Source organism: Hipposideros armiger, unplaced genomic scaffold (assembly GCF_001890085.2).
Source record: "Hipposideros armiger isolate ML-2016 unplaced genomic scaffold, ASM189008v1 scaffold_818, whole genome shotgun sequence".
Lineage (NCBI taxonomy): Eukaryota > Metazoa > Chordata > Mammalia > Chiroptera > Hipposideridae > Hipposideros > Hipposideros armiger.
In genome coordinates this window covers 695,765-718,853 of record NW_017732168.1, presented here as the reverse complement: position 1 = coordinate 718,853, position 23,089 = coordinate 695,765, and the positions used below count along the sequence as shown (strand labels likewise).

The 23,089-nt window shown below is 37.3% G+C and overlaps 1 protein-coding gene across 2 annotated transcripts in view; it reads right to left on the bottom strand.

Moving 5' to 3' along the window:
• NEK11 (NIMA related kinase 11) overlaps positions 1 to 23,089 on the bottom strand; it is a 217,400-nt gene that overhangs the window by 80,605 nt on the left and 113,706 nt on the right. For both annotated transcript variants that reach the window (XM_019628930.1, XM_019628931.1), the window contains 5 exons: positions 9,897 to 10,046; positions 9,725 to 9,803; positions 7,571 to 7,656; positions 5,093 to 5,212; positions 2,867 to 2,960 (listed from right to left, as the gene is read on the bottom strand). In XM_019628930.1, the coding sequence (XP_019484475.1) occupies positions 2,867 to 2,960; positions 5,093 to 5,212; positions 7,571 to 7,656; positions 9,725 to 9,803; positions 9,897 to 10,046 (529 nt within the window). The remainder of the gene's footprint in view (positions 1 to 2,866; positions 2,961 to 5,092; positions 5,213 to 7,570; positions 7,657 to 9,724; positions 9,804 to 9,896; positions 10,047 to 23,089) is intronic.

Below are 23,089 nucleotides of genomic sequence, written 5' to 3'. Positions count from 1 at the left end.
TCCCCTCCTGGGGCGAACAAGAAAGCCTTCCCTCAGGTCCCTCCTCCTTTTCTTCCATTCCCATTAAATGCTTTCTTTCCTAAAGATATTATAAGAAGGTCTATTCATTGGTGGCTTTTCCAAGTCTTCCTTTATCTGAAGGTGAGCTACTGCCTTCAAGAGCCTCAGTTTCTGTCCATTATGAACAGTAATGGTTGGTCCTGAACCAGCGGCATCGGAATCACCAGGAAGCTCCTTAGGAATGCAGCCTCCCAGGCCCCATCCCAGGCCAACCTAATCAGAATCGACATTTCAGCAAGACCAACAGGTGATACAGGTGCATTTTGAAGTTTGAGAAGGTTTGTTATAAGCCCTAAGAATTTGGAGGAGGGTCAATCAATTGTGGACCTGAGAGGTCAAAGGTTTTCCTGAAGAGGAGCTGACATTTGAAAGAGAAGGTGGGATGCTACCGAAGGGCCAGAGGGAAATGGTTGATGTAATTGCACAAAAGAGGGCAAGAGACCTGGCGGTGCTAAGCAACCCTGTCTGCAGAACTCAACCAGCTAGAAGAGGAATTATCTTGAAGAGCAAAGTATCTGCCTGGAGCATTTCCTGCCCCCATCAACATGCAAGCTTAAGAAACATGCATCTGGAAAATTCAGGGCCAAAGATGTTGGCGAGACTAATTCTTAGAAGATCAAAGAATGAACCAATATCTCTGGCCAAGACAGCATCAGGCACTTCACTTCCTGCTCCCTTTGGTCCTTGCTGATGGAAAGGGGATGGAATTGGGAAGAACTAGGTAGACACTGTGGAAATTATAAGCAGGGACTTCATAAAATCTTTGTGAAGTCCCCTTTGTCTAAGTTGGGCTAAGATCTAGACTCATGTCTGGCTCCCATGTTCTGTGGAATAATGTACAGCTAGCAAAATCACGTGAGATTCTGCCTGCATGTGGTCTCAGTCTTACGTTCCTTAAAGATCCCTATCATGTAATTAACACTGATAATAATCATATCAGAAATGAAAAAACACAAAAATTATTGTTATGAAGGGCCCATGAAGAAAAGCAAACAAGTTAAGTAAATTATCAGACACTAAAATGTAAGATCATACTTGAAACTACATTTTAATTTGCCATATGATAATTTCATGAATAAAGAAAGTTATTTAGGTTATTTCTTAATTGGAGTAACATTGCTTAATGACATTATATAATTTTCAGGTGTACAAGATTATAATTCAACATCTGTGTACTCTAAAAATATTACTAAATCTGTACTGCTTAATTTCCAATCTTAGCAGATAAAATCTCAGGTGTCCCTAAATGTTCCAGAGAAAAAAAGAGTCCTAGTTTCTATCAGTAGGTTAAACAAGTAGTTGACATATATTAACAAACACAGAATTCTCTCGTCAGACTTCTTGGGAGCATCTCAGTCCTGTGGAGAAGAAAGCTGACAGACCTGAGGAAGACAACCCACCTCCACAAGTTATCATTTCCAGGCCTAGAAAGTATCTGGGAACCTGAAGAAAGGCCCTCAGTGTAGAAGGCCATCAAATGGTGGCATCAAGACCCTTCTCTGAGTAGGGATCTGACAGTACTGCTGACACCATGCCCTTTCAGCCAACAGTTCTCCATTTGCCAGGTTCCATGAGCAGGAACAATCCCATCTCCCATGTCTCTGGGGCTCACAAGAGACCCCACAGCTGGCTTCACTTAACAGAATGGGAGATGGGTGGAGAAGAGATGGGGTTGAGCGCATGTCACCAACATCCCCACATTGTCTGCTAAAGAGTCCAATAGAGACAGACACTTAAGGTCAGAGAAGGCTGGGCCCCCCTTTCTGGTCCAACTTTGGATTTTCAGAACTCTAATTCACTCACAACCACTAAATAATTGAGAAAGGTGAATAACCTCTCAGAGCTGGGCAGAAAACAAGTGTTCCTAGTCTGTGCCTGTCTTAAAGTGAGGGCAGCTGGGGGCTCCTACATGCCCCAGGGTTTGGAGCCCTCTGATTACTGACGGCAGAATGAGCATCCTGGGACTTCAGGAATCATTCTCAGAGCCTCAGGGAGCTTGATTCTTCCTGCTAAAGAAATCTCCCTCAGATGCAGGAATCTCCAATGAACGAACCAACAGAATTTGAAGAAGTAAAGTTCTTCATAAAAATGATTCCTTTTTATCAGAAGAGCTAGGAGTTGTGTTGATGTCTATTGTGCAAATATGACCGTAAAGAAAGACTACATTAAGTATCAGAGCCTACATACACCAATGCCTATGGAGATACTTTTAACCACTAAAGAAAACAGTATTCACCATCCAGAGGCTTGGGATGCAGAGGACATGAATTTGGGGTAAATGTTATATGAATCTGCAACTCTATTTATTATCGGACATCTATGGTAATTCTTCAAAGTTTGAATGAGATTATTAACACAAGACATGATATGGATAGAAGACAAAATAAAAAGGGAAAGAATTAAAAAATAATTCAGAAAGAGAACGATGGACTAAAGAGATAAAGCAACAATAGCATAACTGAAATTCAAAATTAGATATACACACATTTATTCTGCAAAGTCATTATTTTAACACATCAACTGTTCATTCAGCACAGATTAAGTTATCTTGTGCACAGTAGGCATTTGATACTTGTTGGATGGATCAATTGATCCATCTCTAAGTACACCTGCTTTGAGTTAGTGTAGTTATTAACTGTTGTCCTACATTCTAAAATGAACCCCAGTACCTCCTCCTGGAACTGGGCAAAGTTGGTCTGGATGCTTTTAATTTTCTACCTTGTCCCTTTTCCTACCTAACTGGCCCCATGAATCTGAAAAATCGGAAGAGAAGGTTTTATGGAACCTTTAAAATAAGAATACTTACACGAAGTACGTCAACCGTTAGCTGCTGAAAGTTCCGAGATCTCAATTCTTGCATTCGTTTGTTATTTTCTTCATATTTTTCTTCCACAAGCTTTCTGCAAATTTAAAGCAAACGTAGAAAAACAGCTGCAATTTGCTAAAACCACATCTATATTACACAGGTAAGTGTGATATCTGTTTCCACAGGCCAACCCAGGTGTTGGGAAGGCAGGCCAACAGGACTTTCTCCCAGGACGATGTGTGTACAGTGCAGCACCCACTTGATTCTCTTTTAAAGCACCCACAAGGATGCTCTGGCTCCTGATTCATCCTTAGAGCTCCTACAGCACAGCAGAAGACAGTACTGATCCCTGTGTGTCCTCTGATTGTGTCACAGGAATGTGTGTCCCTGATGCCCAGCACAGGGCCAAGCAGGTACTAATAACTCAATCGCTGTGTTCAGATGAAACAAACGCATACACAGGAACACAGGGCTACATTTCAAAGAATTTATGAAAAGGAATATGAGACCCACTGTGGAATGAACTTTTCTCAGACATATTTTCTTTGTTTCCTCGACTACAGGAGAGTTGAATTTAATAGACTTGCTACTAAACTAGAAGAAAGATTGGAGTTCTGGTGATTACTTGTGTGCTAACTTATACTTAGATTTTTTGGAAAAGTCACCAAACATCCTTGTGGTCAAATTTTCTTTTCTATAAAATGTATACATTATAACTCTTCTGACAACAGTCATTTTCTAGCTGAAACACGTGACCACTCTTGAATCCTAGAAACAACAATCAAAAACAATTCAGATGCAAGTCATTCATTGAATCAAGACCAAACTTAATCTAAATAAGAAAAACATTAACTATCATGTAGAAGATCTATGACTCTCTTTTGTGCATAAAAAAGTTTTAATCTGAAAGTAATGTGGATGTAAGTAATTAAATAGCCCCTTTCATCTGTTCCTGTCAGAGATATAATTTTCCTTTTACCCTCAGCCAATGACATGAATCATGATAACCTGAAAATATTGCCATTTCTGGGGTGTCAGAAACAGATTTGGGACTGTGAGTTGACACACTGGCTCAAACAATTTACATGAATGTATTTTCTCCGTAAAACCCACACTCAGTGGTTTGCAGAAACCAACTTGTACGGGACTCCCGAGATCAGACTGCGTGCATATCTTCCCAGCTGAACAGTCGGTGATATCACATTGGTAGCTTGAAATTGGCCATCGTGTTGGTATTTACACCACAGAAATCTGCAGACAAATCAGTAGCCACTCCCCACCCAGCCTTCACCTCACAACCCCAGAGGTGGCTGCTAACCATTACAGCCCACTATGGCCCACGAGCACTTTGAGGGAACCTTTTCCCACGTTTATTAATTTAAAGAAAGAATATCTTAAGGGAAAACAATCTCACAGATTCTCACCTGGTTCATCATGATATTCATTGTAAGAACTTTGACACCTCTAAGTCATTTTTCATCTATGTTAACAAGGTCACAAAATGAATAGATTTGAATTTCAGGTCTTTCCTGCCTCACTAGCTCTTGGTTGGGGAGACTAAGCTACCAAACAAAATTGGCAGAGGAAGAAAGAAGAAGGAAAATTAGGAAATTGGATGATCTACAACTGCAGAATCAGTCTTTGAGAAATTGGGATTCTGGGGCTCTGGAATTCCCCTTTTTCATGTAAATACCCTCACTTCTAGCGCTATTGCCCACCAGCAGCACTGGCCTGAGCACAGACTTTTCAAAGGGCTTCACTCCACAGAACAAAGCTGTTTCCAAACCAACAATTTCCTGCCAGTCCATCTTTCTCCCTATAGATCAGCTAGGTCTCTCCGCAGAGGGGACACAGCAAACATCCAGAGAATGAAGGCTGGACACTGAAGTCACCTTTTCACCCTCTCACTGGGGAATGTACAGAAGGCGACAGCAGCAGTGAGGCTTCATTCGGACGCCTGATGGTATTTTTATCACTGGCAACCTCCCTGATACGCAATCTTTCTTCCCACACAAGAATGAAAGCCTAACATTAATAATGCCCAGCATCCAATAACCATCTATGGCTCCAGAACCATCTTTTGAGGGAAGGAGTGAAGAAATGAACAGATGTATGTGGAATGGGTACGTGCATTTTGATGTCTTGTTTTGGTGTTGCTTTTCTTCCATGAATTCCTTTAGAGCCCGGGGAGCTGGCCCGTGGTACCCTAAGGAAGAGGCCGCTTACTTCAGCTTCCTGGCTTTCTCGTCAGCTGCCTGGAGCTTTCGGAGCCGCATCCTTTCTCTCGGCGTCATTCTCTGCACTTCAGAGAGAGCCCGCAGAGTCTGTAGGTGGATCTTTTTTTGTCTAGAGAAAACAAAGATTCCCCACACAGCACACATCCCAAACACGCTCGGAAAAATGAAACAGATATTTTACAGAAGCATCATTACCCTACTGAGAAGGGAAAAGCATCTCGAGACGGGCCAGACAAAAACTAATAAAGTCTGGGTAGGTAACGAGCCAACCAGGACTGTGGCTAATTGGCAATATTTTTCAAATTGGATTTTTGTTTAAAAGCAAATTATGTACTTTCCAAATTTCGGCTCATTTCGCTGCCTATGACTGGTTTTTATAATGCAAGACAAATTAGGATCTTGGCCATTAAGAAGTAAATAGACAGGCAGACTAATTCGACCATGTGGATAAAACACCATCTCTGGAAACAGTCAGGGTTTGAATCCCATACCCAGCACTCCTTAGCTCTGTAGCCTCAGGCAAGTAACCAAACTTCTCTGAACTTCAGTCTTCTCATCCGTAAAGAATGGGCTATAGTGAGTATTATATGAGATAATGTATGTACAATGTCTGACACATAAAAAGTATCCAAAATGATAGCATTATAATAGCTAAATTCTACTGAATATGTTTTCTAGGCTAGGCTTAAAACAGTAGGCATTTTCACGGCAGCATGGCATGATGGTTAATCACACAGGTTAATATTCTCTAGGTTCAAATCCTGCATGCCCTTAGGCAAGTTACTTAACGTCTTTATGATCATTGAAAAAATAGTAGTAAGACTACCTACTTCATAGGGTTATAGTGAGTTTAAATGAGTTAACTCATGTAAATTGGTCATAACGGAGCCAAGCAGATGGTCACTCCCCCCAAAATGTTGGCCAATATTATTAAGAGCCCCTTTCTTTAGTTAAAGAAATGTGCTTACATTAATCATGTATTAAAAGTTCTGTAACCACATTCTCAATGACATTTGTCTCTGTGCCTGGCTTGGTTGGGGCCCGATATTACAGGACACAGTGAGAGATATTATGAGAAAATCGTAATGATTGTTGTGGGCGGTTCTTGTCCCTCTAGAACACCATCCAGACCGTAGCCTCCAGGGGACATGTAATTTTCAGGAATACACATCCCTTATTTTGTAAGACCAAACGGATCTCTTAAAACATACTCATAGATCTTGAAAATAACAGTGATGATTTGAAATCAATATTTCATAATGTGAAATGCCATGCAAACAACTGGATTCTAGCACGCTTTAATTGTAAGCAGCGTCAGGCTAACTACATCATAACTGCAGTGCAAAATGATAACTAAAATTAGTCCAGTATTTTAAAAAATAAGTTATCTGCTACTCTCACATCTCTAGTTAATAAAACAAAATGAAATTAGAAGTTTAAGGCTTTCTTGAAAGAACAAGGTTCTAGGGGTGTGCCTATGTGTCCCCCTGAGATGTGGTCTATTTTAATTGGAGACCATGCATTAAACAAAGACTATCTTTGATGGGCCAGTTTCCTGTTTGAATGTGAGGATGAAAACAAACATGGTGTAGTTCAGGAACTACTGGATTAGGTGTTAGAGAAGTATTATTTGTGCTATTTCGCCTTGATGATCAGGCTAATGAGGGCTACTGTTCTCCCTCACTATATTGCACAGCTCTGGGCAGGGACTGCTATTCTTACAAAATTAAATAGAGTTCCTTCAAAAAAATAATGCTTACTTACAAAATTAAATAGAGTTCTTACTCACAAATTTAAATAGAGTTCCTTCAGAAAAATAATAGATTTGGTCTTTATAAGTGGTGCCCCCTGGAGTTGTGCAGTGCACAGCCTGCACAGCTGTACATGGCTGTTTTGAAGTAACCTAGTATTCTGGGTTCTTGTAAGTTACAGCATAGACAGTTTGATGAGGTAGGAGAGATAAGTTAGGCCAATGAAATAATTATGGTTCTTTTGAAACACACATTCTCTGGTTCTTCCGCATATCTTAAGAAAGTGAATTTTGGCTTATTTTCAATTGTCCCAGGACTCCATAATGTTGTCTTTTAAATAGATACTCTGCTAGTTCCTGTTAAACAATCAACATGGGAAAGCCTTTTATGCTTAATAGGGAAGGTGCATTAGCACATAGATCACTAAATGTTTGAGGTATTAATTTCTTTATTTACTTACAAGGCAACTGCAGAACTGCCCTGCAGATCTGTCAGCTGTGCAGTGGTTTAAACTTTTATGATATCAATTTGCTGCCACCTGAGGTTAAGGGCTTGAGAACACCAAGTTACTGAAGCGCCTGAATTTCTTGGCAAGACTTAAGTGAATTCTAGAACACTTCATGTAGTCAGTCAGCTTAGCACTAATAGATTTTTAAAGACAAATGCATTTAATATTTATGCTCAATAGACTTTTTAAAAACAAAGCAATTACTTACATGGCATCAGTTATGTGAGCAGCCTCCTTCTGACAATTCAAATTCTTGTCTTCTGGAATCATTTCAGAATATCTACACCTCAGAAGCTGATTAAAGAAAAGAGAGAGAGAGAGAGAGAGAGAGACCTTGACACACTTTAAAGACTCTTTTTCAGGGATAGAAGGGCATAAAACTACCAGGTGCCTTTTTTGACTTGCAATATTATTCACCATTTCTGGGAGCTTGAAAGCAAAACCCACTGGTAGCTATTTTTCCTCTTACAAAGGGTTATGAAAAAATTCCATGGTAGCTTATGCAACAAGATCCTGAGAGTCAGGCTGCTGCCTACTTACCTTTCCAAGTTGACCTTGTACTGCCTGCTCTCTCACTGCCTGACACCCAGGCACGGGCAGGCCTTCCCTCAGCTCCAAGCACACACAAGCTCTCTCTTCCTCTGAGTTTGCAGTGGACAATGTCCACACAACCAGGGCCGGGACTAGGCTGAGTTGAGTGAGGCACTCATTTCAGACACAAAATTTAAGGGGTGCCAAAAAACTCAGTAATTCAGATACATATTACTTTAATGCAACATTATTAAAAAATCGAAATTAATGCCCAAATGCCATGGAGAACACAACATCAAACGTTGAAATAAAGACAAGATCCCATTCTGAATTTGCACCATGCTACCTCATTTGCCTCACCCTGTCCCTAGCCCTACTGGATACAATCTTTGAACTTTTGATACTTTGTTACCATGGATTTTGAGCATTAAATTGGATCTGTAAAATATTATTTATCCTGACTACTGAGTGCTGGTGTCCCCTTTAATCTTGCCCCAGGACAAATGCCTCACTTACCTTGCTTTAGTCCCAGCAGATCCCCTTGGATCCCTTTTACTGTTTTTTGGCCTGCTCACAGACCCTTCTGGGTGGTTTTGATACAACAGACTCTTTTGAAGTGGACCGCCCTCAGACTAGAGCCCTCAGCTGGCTCTGCCTGTGCACAGGGAGAGCTGGAAGCACCAGGGAGCCTCACTACCTCCCCCTACTGTCCTGCTTACCCCACTTCCTACCTTCCAAGGGTTTCCCTTGGAAGCTCAGTCTTGCCGAAGAACCCTGTCCTCTATGTCTCCCTCCAAGGACCTAAAATCCAGGGCTTTACACCAGCTTCTCCCTGTGATTCCAACACTCTTTCTCAGGCTCTTTACAGGACTGGCTGCTTCTCACCATCTCACTGGTGTCAAAATGTCACCTTCTTCTTTGACCGGCAAATCCTCTTCCCCTGCCCTATTTTACTTTACTTATTTTACATCCTATTGGCTTTCTTCCTAGTGCTCGTGAGAATTTATCGTTATTTTATTTACTTTTTCTTGGTGTTGGATTCCCTTACTAGCAGTCAATCTTCCAAAGGACAGGAGCCATATCTGTTCCTTTCATTTCTGCGCCCCCAGCGTCAGCACAGTGTCGGGCACTCAGTGCGCTGAGTCAGCATCCTGTCTCCTGTGGATTTAGAACTGGACGCTGATGAAAAAGTGGGCACATTGATGAAGATGAATGACTGCTTTGTGGGTCCTCTTAAAGCTATTCATAAAACTAAAGAAAATTTGCCTGAGGGATCTGTATTGTAAAAGCCTAAGAAGTAAAAAAAACCAAACAAACAAACAAAAACTCTCCTGAAAGGGTACCATTTGCTTTTTTTTCTTACAACCAGAAGCAAATTCTCTACCTCAAAATTTCTAATTTATAGGAAAACAAAATAAATTCAATCAGTAAAAGTATTATTGGGATATATAATAAAGGAGTAGAACAATAAAGGCTTGAAGAAAATCCCAGATTTTATTAGCAGTAGTAGTACATTCTTGTCCTAGCAGGGACATATCTACAAAGTGTTGATAAGACCTGTAAACCAACAGCGCTGAGGGTGGGGGTTGGGTGTAGGCAAAAAAGTCACAATCCTAATGTCTGGGATACCAGGGAACAGGAATTCACCCACTTTCTTTTGCAAACAGATTGTCCTGACTAATAATGTCTCTCAGCTTTAAAAAAAAAAAAATCCTTGTCTCTCCTTTCTGACTGATTCTTCCTGTACCATATTTCCACCGCATACCTTCAAGTCCTAGAACGCATATAAATGCTAATGTGTGTTTCCCGACACACCTCTCAGTTCAAATACCTGTAGTTGTTCATCAATGTAAGGGATTTTTAAAATTTCTATAGCAGATGGTCTCAGTGAAGGGTTCTTGTTCAACATGCTGTAAAATTAAAAAAGAAAACTATTTTTCAGATGGACAGAAATATAAATACAATTTAAAACTGTTTCTCGGGCAATACATTTATTTCCATACCGTTCCATGATGGCGTTCAGCGCTCTGGGATACCTCTTAGGGAGAGAAGGAGTGTCGCCTTCAACAATTTTTAAAACGATAGACAAGAAATTGGAGCCAGAGAATGCATGATTCATGCAGCACATCTCATATAAAATGCACGCCAGAGACCTGAAGACAAAGCCAGAGAATTTAGATAAAGAACAAATGTCCTCTTTTAAATCTGATCATCATACAAAACTCTAGATTTGTTAGAACATCGGTTATGAGGCACCAACATATAATTCACTTGTTTGTTTGAAAGCCTCAGTTCCATAATGTTCTGTTCCATTTAAAAACATATTTACTTAAAAAAGAGGAAAAAGTGAAAGAAGAAAGCACAAAATGTAAGCCTGAATGACCACTTTTTGTCAAAGGGGAGCAAACAAACCAATAGGAATGTGCCTGCACATAGTAGGGACCTAATAAATATTTGATTGATGTAGTCAGGAATTTTTGAATTAACATCTAAGAAGAAAAAGCAGAATGCAGCTAAATATCATCTTCCTGAGGCAGTTTTGTTTGTTAAATATGCAAAATAAAATTTTAATTTATCAGCCTAATCTTCCTTCTAATGTGTATCCAAGCATTTTGAAAGGGAAAGCATTCTTTATTAGTTTCTGAATAGAATCCATTTGCAAGTAGGGTAGAAGAGCAGCTAGCTACTTGCAGCTCACATTAAAATGTATGATTCTCCCTTCAGGGTTATGAAACAGAATATTAAAATTCTAGATCAGTCTGACACTGGTTTGGACGAGTCATGCAAATCAGTAACTTCAAAACCAGCAGAATAGCCTTTTAAATATTATAACTACGTCATTTAGAAAACGAAGGGGGAAATTCCTGCCTGAACTTAGCACTAAGAATGAACTATACTTCTGAATAATGGGGAACTTTAAATCTTATAGGTATTTTGAACTGTGTGCCAAGCCAGGTCTTTCTTTTCATGTTACTTGCTTGAAATATCAAAATAAGTTTACAGTGGACCTTATGTAAGTTGTGTTTTATATAACTTTTAACACTGTCCTACTTTCTCATAAAAGGCAGGGTATATATAAATAAATACATACAGGAAGTGTATCATTTTAATTATTTTGTGAGTGTTCATGAAAATGTTCACTTGTAAGAGAATTCTGGATGTATACACTGAGAATGCGTCTGTTCCAGTAAATAATAGTAACACTAAACATTTCCAACTGATTGGTACTTTATATATTACAAAGCATATTCATATACATCTCAACAGAGCCTCATAACTTCACAGTGAAATAAAACCAATACTATATTTTTCCCATTTTATACATCAGGAAACTGGCTCAGAAAAGTTAAATGACTTGCCCAATTTCATAAGGCATTCTTCTTTCCAAATTCTGGACTATTTCCATTACAGAATGCTACAAAGAATGGAGATTAGGAGAAATCACATGCTATTGACTAGAACAACAAGGTCAATGTAACCATTACAAATTATGAACATTATTTGAAGCTCAATAAATTTTGCATTCCTCTGTAAGACTGTTAAATGGTATCTGGTATGGTAGCATATATTTACATTTCTATACCAAAAAAATTTCCTTCAATAAAGGTGAAATAAAGACATTTCAAACAAACAAACACTGAGAGAATTCATTGCCAGTGTGACAGCACCAAAAAATATTCTAACGGAAAAAAAAAAAAAAAGATCTGAGACAGAAACAAAGGCTTCCAGAAGGATTGAAGAGCACTAGGAAGAGTAATCCCGTGACTATGTATAAGTCAGTATTAACTCTATAAAACAAACATTACAATATATTGTGGGGTTTAAAAATTACGTAGAATAAAATTCCATGACAAAAATAATACAAATGACGTAAGAGGGTAAATGAAGTTAAAGTATTTCAAGATCCATCCATTACTGGAAAAGTGGTAAAACTGAACTATACGAGGTCAAGGATGCATGTTATAATTGCTAGGGTTATTACCAAAAGAAGAGTAAAATAATGTATAACTGATAAGTGAATAACAAGTTACTAGAGGGTACAAAAATCAAATAAAATTTTAAACCAAAAGCAAGAAAGGAGAGAAAAAGAAACATAAAACAAGTGGTATATACAGAAAGCAAATAATAAGGTGACAAATAAAAATAGAATAATTGTATTAAACAAATGGACAATACTTCAATTACAAAACTATCAGGCTGGGTAAAAAATTATATACTGCTCACAAAACAAACCATAAAATAAGAACACAGAGCAGTTCATAGAAAGTGATATACCATGCAAATACTTATCAAAATATTGCTGGGGTAACTATACTAGTATCAGACAAAGTAGACTTAAAGGCAAGAACCACTAAGATTAAGATGGTGGATTAATAAAGAAATCAAACCACTAAGAACACATAACCAACCATTCTAAAACCCAATAACAGTGTGTGTGTGTGTGTGTGTGTGTGTGTGCGTGCTTGCATGCGCGCGCATGTGTGTATGAAACAAAAATTGACAATTAATAGAAAAAGTAGACAAATTCACAATCACAGTGAAAGATTTTAACATACCTCTTTCAATAGCTGATAGAACAACCAGACCAAAAAAAAAAATCAGTAAGGATAGAGAAAATCTAAACATAATGACCAAAACTGACAAGTTAATGTAAACGGATCACAACAATGAAAGAATTCAGATTCTTTTCAAGGGTACATGGAACATTTTCCAAAATTAACCATACTAGGGTCACAAAGCAAGCCTCAACAGAGTTCAAGGATTAAAAACTCCAGAGCATATTCTCTGACCACAGTGAAATTAAGATAGACATTAAGAACAGAAAGAGGGAAAAAAACCCTACAAAATCCAGCTAATTGAAAATTGAAAAACACACATCTAAATACCCCTAAGTAAAATTTTAAAATCCAATAGAAAGTATTTTAAAAATTGTTATCTGAATGTTAATAAAGGTACAAAATATCAACACTTATTGAATGCAACTAAAATAAATTATGGCAAAATGAAAAGTGTTAAATGCATATATTCACAAAGAAAAAGGCTTTAAACATCTATGATCTAAGTCAGCTTGAAAAGATAGAAAAAGAACAGCAAATCAAACCAAGAAAGCTTAAGGGAAGAAATTTAAAAGGTGGAAATTAATGAAACAGAAACAAAAAGACAATAAAAATAAAATCAGTAAAGACTAATAAATTTAATAAACCTCTAACAAGACTAATCAAGAAAACAGGAAGAAAAAAACACACAGAGTAACAATAGCAAGAATGGATAAGTGTATATAACACTATAGACTTCACAAGTATTAGAAAGTATTCAGATAACATTTTAAACATATTTTTCCCCAATAAATTTGACAAATAGGATAAAATGAAAAGTCTTACAAAATATAACTTACCAAACTGATACAAGAAGAAATAGAAAATCTGAATAATCCTCTATTTAGTCAACAGAGGTAATTATGTAAAATAATAATTTTAAAACTTTTTAAAAACTTAACACACACAAAACGCCAGGGCCAGATGGCTTTACTGGCAAATTCTTCCCAACATTTAAGGAATAAAGAACATCAATCTTAATAAATCTCATCATTTTATAAAGTCAGCATAATTTTGACACTAATATATAATAAGGATATTAGAGAAAAAGAAAATTATAGGCAGATTTTTTTATGAACATAGATTCAAAAAAATCCAAGCACACAAAGTACAATAGAATATGATGACATATTAAAAAGATAATATATCATGACCAAGTGGATTTTATTTCAGGAATACAGGGTTGACTTAATATTTGAAAATCAATCAATGTAATGTACCTCATTACAGAAGAAAATAGAAAACTTCTATCATCTTGATAGATGCAGAGAAAAAGCATCTAAGATTCAAAACCCATTTGTGTTTTTATAAAGAAGAAAACTCTTAGCATGCTGGGAATGGAAGGGAACTTCCTTAATTGGATTTTTAAAGCTGTAAAAACATACAGTAAATACTATGCTTATTGGTGAAATATTGATAGTTTATGCTTTTCTTTTTTTTCTTTCTTTTTTCTTTTTAGGTGAGCCACCCTGCCAACAGCTCAGCAGCAGCTCAGCTCAGGCCGGGCATTGAACTGCTGTTGCTCAGAGCTTCGCACTCTTGAGTGAGCTCTTAACCAACTGAGCCACTCAGCCAGCCCTTGCTTTTCTTTTTTTCAAACTGAAGTTTATTGGAGTGGACAATGGTTAGTAAAATTACATGGTGTACAATTCTGTAATACATCATCTATGTATTACATTGTGTGCTCACCACCCAGAGTCAGTTCTCCTTTCATCACCATATATTTGATCCCTTTTACCCTCATCTACTACTCCCCTCCCCCCTTACCCTCTGGTAACCACTAAACTATTGTTTGTGTCTATGAGTTTTTTTCTTTGTTTGTCTTGCTCATTGGTTGTTTTCAGTTTTATATCCCACATATTAGTGAAATCATATGGTTTTTGACGTTTTCTGTCTGACATATTTCACTTAGCATAATAATCTCAGGTTCCATCCATGTTGTTGAAAATGGCACTATTTCATCTTTTCTTATGGCAGAATAGTATTACACTGTGCTTATGATAGTTTATACTTTTATTTTGAGATTGAGAACAAGATATCGATGCTTACTATCACCATTTCTATTGGATATTTAATGTAGGTGCTATTATAATGTAGAATAAGGCCAGAAAAAGTTTTAAAATATATACATGAAGAATAGAAGACACTGAACTGTCATTAAGCATTTCAATATGATGGTATACATAAAAGATCATTTCTATAAGCCTGCAATAAACACATTTAAAAAATAAAATTAAAGTGTCATTAACATTAACATCACACAATGTCAAATACTTAGGAATAATTCCAGTGAAAGATGTGCTAGATCCTACACTGTAAACCATAACACATTGCTAAGAGAAATTAAAGAAGACCTAAAAAAACAAAGGGGGATAGAGAGGGATAGATCCACATTCACAGATGGGAAGATTCAATATTACGATGAAGTCAATTATTTTCCAGAATGATCTATAGACCCAATGCAATGTCAATCAAAATCCTAGCAGACTTTTTTGCAGCAATTAGCAGGCTGATTCTAAAATTGGTACGGAAATGTAAAGGGACAGGAATAGCCAAGGCCACTGAAGAAGAACAAATTTGGAGGCCTTCTAATAGCAAGATTTATTAAAGAGTTATATTATTCATGAAAGTGTGACATTGGCAAAGAAGAAAAAAATAGATGGAACAAAACAGAGGGCTCAAAAATAGATTCACACATATTTCATCACTCGATTAATACAAAAATATACTGTCCTATAATGGAGAAAAAATATAATCTTTTTAACAATTATGCTGGGCCATTGAATATCCAAATGGAAAATAATGTAAATGGACTTTTATCTCACAACATACACATGCATAAAATCAATTATACGTAGATCTAACTGTGAAAAATATAATCATAAAGCTTTTAAAAGAAAACAGGAGACTATCTTCCTGATCTTGGGATAGGCAAAGACTTCTTAAGCAAAATGTAGAAAGCACTAACAATATAGGTGTAGACTAAGAAAATGGACTTCATCAAAATTATGAATTTTTATTCATGAAAAGACTCCCTTGGGAAAGTCAAAAGGAAAATAGAGTGAGAGAAGACAATTTAGATATCCATCAAAGACTTGTATTCAGAATATATAAAATTAATTAATTAATTAGTTAATTAATTAAAACTATCACAAATCAATAAGAAAAAGGAGAGAATCCAATAGAAAAAAAATAGCAAAAGACTTGAAGGGACACTAACTGGCCCCAAATCATGTGAAGATGTTTAACATTATTAGTCATCAGGAAATGCAAATTAAAACCACAGTGCAGAAACATTATACACTCACAAGAATGGTTAAAATGAAAAGGACAACATCAAGTCAGTACTTGTTATACTGTAAAAAAAAGCTTTCTTAAATAAAAAGAGAGGCGGCACTATACATTACCAGTAAAATATAATCATCAGATTGAACCACATGCTTTTACCACTGTTGATGTGTGTAAAATATTTGTGTGCTATGAACTGCCCCCATATATTTACTTATTTTTCTCAAAGAAGAGTCTAATTATAACTTCTTATACTGAGAAAATATTAGAGCTACAAGGGACTATCAAGATTTGCTAATTCCAAACTGTCACTGTATCAACGAGAAAACCAAAACCCAGAAAGAGAAAGGTATCATGTTAGATCAGTTTATTTGGTACTGGCATTAGTTCTCATTCAATAGTTCTTAAAAATGTTTTCTAAAAATTCACATGAGCCAGCTGAGTGGCTCAGTTGGTTAAGAGCTCGCTCAAGAGTTTGAGCTCTGAGCAACAGCGGTTCGAGTCCTGGCCCGAGCTGAGCAAGCCACTGAGCTGCCAACAGGTGGCAGGATGGCTCAGCTAAAAAAAAAAAAATTCACATGAACTACACCCTGCTATATAACCTAATGTACATATAATAATTTGAACACTGAATAAAGACATGAAACTCACAGGTTCAAAGGAGTAAAAGGCTATCAGTAGCTCAGCCCCCACACACTCTCTTCTGAGGATTTAATGCAGCCTCATGGGCTCAGAGTCTTTTTCAGGACTTGGGGAGAAACAGAAAGAAGCCACAAAATCTCTCCCGGCTCTAATAGATTGGAAGGGTTGGTCAAGAGCAACAATCTCTAACTCAGACCATTTTGAGCTATCTTGGGAGCAGACTATTGTCTCCACCAAAAATACAAATGGTAACAATCATAGTTATGATAAAGGAAAGGACAGCTAAAATTTTAATGGTGTTTACTATAAGCCAGGTACTGTTCTATGTTCCTTATGTATTTTAACTCATTTAATCATCCTCATAACAATCCTAATGAAGCAGGAACTATGATTATCATTCCCATTTTTCAGATGAGGAAACCATACGATTAGGTAAATTGTTCAAGTTCCCATATTCAGTAGGTGGTGGAGGTAGGATTGCAACATGGGCTGTCTGGCTCTAGAGACATAAACTATGCTACCATGACTCTCCAAACTGTACCAATAAGAGCACTTCTGATCAATAGTGACTCTTGAGTTGGAAATCATGACTAACCCTGATGGAAGCCTTTCAGGCAGGGGCTGATTTCCCAAGCTTACTTCAGGTCCTATCTGGAACCATAATCCACCTTCAAGCATACCTGGGCCAGAAACAGGTCATGCAGGGCATCAGACCATGGCAAACATAGGGCACACAGATAATGAGACCCTCTGTGGCAAAAGAAAAGGAAGGCAGGCAAGTTTGGCTTTTGTTTTTCTGGTGCATGGCAGGAAAAGGTAGGTTAGGGGTCTATTAAGCATAGTTGAATTGATCATGACATCAAACCCTGGTTTTATGGAGAGATAACTGTACCCGAGTCATGGTTGATGAATATACAGTTGACCCTTGAACAACTTAGGGGTTAGGGGTGCCAACCCTCACTTAGTCAAAAATCTGCATATAACTTTGACTTCCCCAGAACTTAACAATAGTCTACTGTTGACTGGGAAGGCTTACCGGTAACATATGAACACTCGACCAACACATATTTTGTATGTTACATACATTATATATTGTATTCTTAATGTAAGCTAGAGAAAAGATGTTATTAAGAAAATCATGAGGAGGATTAAATACACATTTATTGAAAAAAATACATATACGAGGACGGACAATTAAGTTCGCGAACTCATCCTAGGGTAAGTGCTACATACCTCATTGCTGAATGTCACTATGGTCACGTTCGAAGTACTCCCCTTGGGAAGCTATGCACTGACACCAGTACCTAGTCCACCCTTCAAAGAAACTTTGGAACTATTTTTCTGGAATGGCCATCAGAGCTGTCGTCGTATTACCCTTGATGTCCTGAATGTCATCAAAATGCCTTCCTTGCAATATTTCCATTATCTTTGGGTAAAGAAAGAAGTCATTGGGGGCCAGGTCAGGTGAGTAGGGAGGGTGTTCCATTACAGTGATTTGTTTACCGGCTAAAAACTCCCTCACAGACAGTGCCATGTGAGTTGGTGCATTGTCGTGATGCAAGAGCCATGAATTGTTGGTGAAAAGTTCAGGTTGTCTAACTTTTTCATGCGGCCTTTTCAGCACTTCCAAATAGTAAACTTGGTTAACTGTTTGTCCAGTTGGTACACATTCATTATGAATAATCCCTCTGATATCAAAAAGGTTAGCAACATCGGTGCAACAAGTTTGCAAACTTAATTGTCAGACCGTGTATAAGTAGACCCATGCAATTCAAACCCATGTTGCTCAAGGATCAATTGTATTAAGGTTATAAAAAAAAGATGTGAAATTACTCGGCTAAACAGACTATGGAACAATTAGAGGCTAATTCAGTAATCAATTAATTTTGATACAAGGCTATTCTTTTTGGAAATCCTCTCAGCTGCACTGAAGGCATTCCATATATCTATTTCATTTTGATCTAGTGATATTTACTTGCACTTGAGCACATGGAGGCGACTTCATTTATCAGCCAGTAAATGGGAAAAGACCTGCTATGGTCCCAATGCACCTGCCTGGAATGGATGCCAGTAACTGAAATACTATGAGACAACCAGATTACAGACACTATCATGACAATTGCAGTGAAAGATTTTTTATTATCCTGTTATAAGTTTTAAAATCTATCTGCTATATGTATTTTTTTATTTTAGAAACTATACACTATGTACCTATAGTTTTTATTTTTTCCAATTTCCAACCAGACATTCCTATATGGGAATAATTGTATCACCTCAAATTCATTGCTTCCATCCTTTTTTTGAAGATTTTTCTCTTATTCGACTCCCAGGTCTTAAATCTGGCAATGTAAAAGTGAGGAAGAGAGCTGGAGAAGCAAGTTCAAAAAACCAAGTGAGAAATGCATTTACTTAGAAGTCTATGATTTGCATTTTTTTCTTTTTCCAAAATACATCCAACTATGAAGTAAGCAAATAAATTCCAGAGGGAGTGAATGTAGCAGTGAAAGCGAAGCTGGGATCAGGTACAGGTGAAGTAAATTACACCTAAACTCCATAAACTTGCCATCTGTCCATGTTGGCTAGAACTGTCCAAAGGATATCTGAAGCACAGATTGATAATGAATTGCAAATAAACTGTGTCTTGTCTCAAGGTAACTAAATTTATCCTTTGAATTCTGCTCAGACTCTGCAAAGAAAAACCTACCCCACAGCAATGCATAACTCTGGTTGGGAAAGCTTTATTGATCTTCTAGATAATAACATATTTTTATTTGATGTAATTGAGGATCATCCTGACATTCATCTAGAAAAGAGTACACATAATTTAATAAATAGTTAAATAAATAGAGCGAAATAGAAAGTTAATACAAGAGTAGTGGGTTTTTGTTTTAGTGTGTGTTACCCTAAATAAAAGTCTTTACTTAGGTGGAATTGAATATCAACATAAACTCCACCTAAATATAATGGAAGACATTGGGCTGCTTGAACTAATACTTAAGAAACAATATTATATAGCAACTGTTTATTAAGGGCCTATCATGTCCCAGAATCTCTATCAGTTCTTCCCAAGTTCTTCCCATACAAATCATGCAGGGATGTTGTTAAAATGATGATTCTGAGTACTTTGGGGAAAATGGCAATCACATTGCAGTCATAGTTTCTGGATCTTCTTTGAATTCTTATCTAAAACAGACAGAGCAGCTGGATAGCAAAACCAAAAACCATGGCCAACATTTTCAATAAAGTTAGGTGACAAGATGTCACCTCAAACCTCAAAATACAAGCAAGTAAAGACAAACCACAATCACCATGTGACCTGCACAGTATCAGCATCTATGTTAGAAGGAGAGGGAATCAATGGAGTGATTGAAGGGCCCAAGACTAGAAGAACCTCAAAATAGCCAAAAAGTACTCACTGAAGGCCAACAGCTGGGTGTGATACCAACAGAGACAGTCTAACTGAGAGAGCAGGGAAAGGGACAGTCAGAGAGCCCTGCTAAAATCACGATCCTCCAAAGGCTACCTGTGCTCATGCCCAAGGCTCTACTCTCTGAAGAAAAACACCAGAGATTTCACACTACAAGGGAAATAGATTTCACCAGAATAGCCAGGCATGTAACTAAATAAATAAACAAGCAAACAACAAGCTCCAGGGAGGTGGGGAAGTGGAGAGAAAAAGTGTCCAGAGTTGCTACAATACATTATCTAAAATGTCTAGTTTTCACCAATTATGAGACATGCAAAGAAATAGAAAAGTATGACCATACACAGGGAGAAAAACAGGCAACAGAAACTACTTGAGAGGGCCCAGATGTCAAGCTTAGCAAAGACTTCCAAGTAGCCATTATAAATACGTTTAAAGAACTAAAGGAAACCATGTTTAAAGAAGTAAAGTATGATAAAAATGTCCCATTAAATGGAGAATATCAGTAAAGAGATTGAAATTATTAAAAAGCACCAAATAGAAATTCTGGTGAGTACAATGTTGAATAATATATTGAAAAGTACAATAACTGAAATAAAAAATTCACCAGAGGGGCTCAATAGTAGTTTTTAACTAGCAGAAGAAAGAATCAATGAACTTGAAGATAGACTGACAGATATTATGCCATCTGAAGAAGAGAGAGAAAAATGAGCAGTGTCTCAGGGAAATGTGGGAGACCATGATGCACACCAGCATACACATAATGGGAGTACCAGAAAGATAAGAGAGAGAAAAGGGAGGAGAAAAAAACCTAAAATAATGGCTAAAAACTTCCAAAATTTGATGAAATATGTTAACATACATGTCCAAGAAACGCAACTAATGACAAGTATGATAAATGCAAATCTACACTCAGATACACTGTGATAAAAGTTGCTCAAAGACAAAGGGAAAAATCTTTAAAGAAAACACTGACGTCTTGGTTGGATAAATTATTATGTCCAGGTATAGAATACTATGCAAACATTTAAAAGATATGTAGATATATTTTACTGATGCAGAGCAACATTTCATTTTGCTAAATGAAATAAAAGATTACAAAATTGTATATAGTATGATTATGTTTTTGTAGTAACAAATACACTTAGGTATATAAAGCACTTAGCACATTAACTGTCAATCACAGAGTAGGCACTCCATAGAGTAGCTATTCCTGGTTCTGTTGCTGTGGTTGTATTATGACCTTTTTCATAGTTGACTAGGCCAGACTGATATTATTTGCTGAGTTTTTGTATCAATTATTTCATGGTAATCATCAAAGATATTAATACCCAAATGTACTGCACCACACTGAAATGTTTTCCTACCTCAGCTTCTGTTAAATGAAAATAATGACACCAGTGCTCACTCTCCAGGAAGGCACACACTCCCAGTCCAACAGCTTGCTTCTGAACCCTCACAAGGGCTGCTCAGACCATGGGCTGGTAAGAGAAATGGGCTCTCTTGCTCCAGAGTTTCCCTCACCAAGAGACAGTTGACTACCAGCCACTTGCAGGCCTCACATAAGCTATAGGAACTGTTGCTAAGTTGGCCCGTGTTTCTTCCTTTCCTAAACCCTTCACCAGTAAATAGGCTTGTTCTCTGGAGTTCTTGGTGCGTGTGGAAAGGTGGTGGCAGGACAGGGAAGCTGGAAAGAAGTGAGGGTTACTTTCCATGCAAAGGTGTTTGGGCTCGACTGTCTTGTCAATGGCAGGATTCTGAGTTGAGCATTCAAATAATTAGTTCCTTATGTAAGAAATTTTGCTCTGGTTGTACTGTGGATGATGAATTGAATGTAGGGAGCTCGAGAAAGTGGAAAGATATCGAAGAACTCCGGGAGAGAAATGATAAGTACATAGGGTAAGGCAATGGAAACAGAAGTTGAGAAGAGAAAATCGGTCTAAATGATTTCTAGGCAGTAGAATTAATAACATACAGTTAATAACTGAATATGAGGTGAGAGAAAAGCAAAGTCTAGAGTTATTCTTAGCCTTCTAGTGTGGGCGATTCAGTGGAAAAATGTGATGAAAAAGAAAATAGGCTTATTCTCCTCCTTACCCCCTTTCCTTGTCTACTCTGGGAATGTGCTCCTAAGAGGATATTTCCTTAGTTCTAGTGGGCTAGGCAGGTGCTGGTTCCTCTCTGTTTTCTTTACTTGTAGCTAAGCTTTGTCTGACATTTCCGCCTAAGATCACTAAAGCCTGACTCCAATGCTGGGTGTGAACTATTCTCCTCCAGTGTTCCCTACCAAGCCATACCCCCAATACCAGATCTCTGAACAAAGAGAGCTTCATAGCCATTCCCTCCACTTAAATTGCTCTCATATAGGGCCATAAGATCAAAGAGCCATCTAGTTGACCTCCTCTCACAACAAGATAGATAAGACCAACAATGATATATTCTATTTAATTACAGTACCATTAATCCAGTAGTATTGTCTTTTATTTGTTTCTCTACCAAAATAATAAATTCTAACTATTCATAATTTAAATCAATTTAATGAGCTATCCTAAGAACACAACTCATATGTTATAGTTTCCTTGTGGGGAAAAAAAGTGTTCACTATTTGTTTATATGAATCAGCCATGTTCAAAGTATTGTCCTCAGAGAACCTAATTATCCTAACTTTCCAAATAACTGTTTATAAACTTTTGGAACCTAACCCATTTTAAGAGAGAGACTTCCTGGACTTGGTTGCTATAAATAAATCAATCCCAAAAGATTGAACAGATTGCAGAAGGAGGATAAGGTTACATATGGGCAAACAACAGATGAAAATATAAGTAGTGTTATACCAATCCTTCTTTAAGCATTATAAATATAATACGTACAGCTATTAGTGCTAGAGAAAAACATGTGTCAATTATTCACAAGTGTTTCTAATCCTAAGAAAATATTCCTCAGTAAACAGATACTACATACTGAGATTCAGAAAAAAATCCTCAAGCTCACCAAATCTAACTTTTCTAAGAGTGTCTCCCAAATATTGCTCATCACGCTTATGTAACTGCCACTATAATTAATCGCTCTCTGTTATTCTTGCCACTTTAGGTTGGGCAGTAGAAATTTCATTATCCAATAAGCTTGTTTTAATTCAGATATAACAAGGGTAATTACTAAATTCATAATAAGGTGGTTATTTGGAGTCAGGATGATGATAAATCCTTAATTTGTACTTGCTGAATAGCTAATAATCTCCACAAGGAGA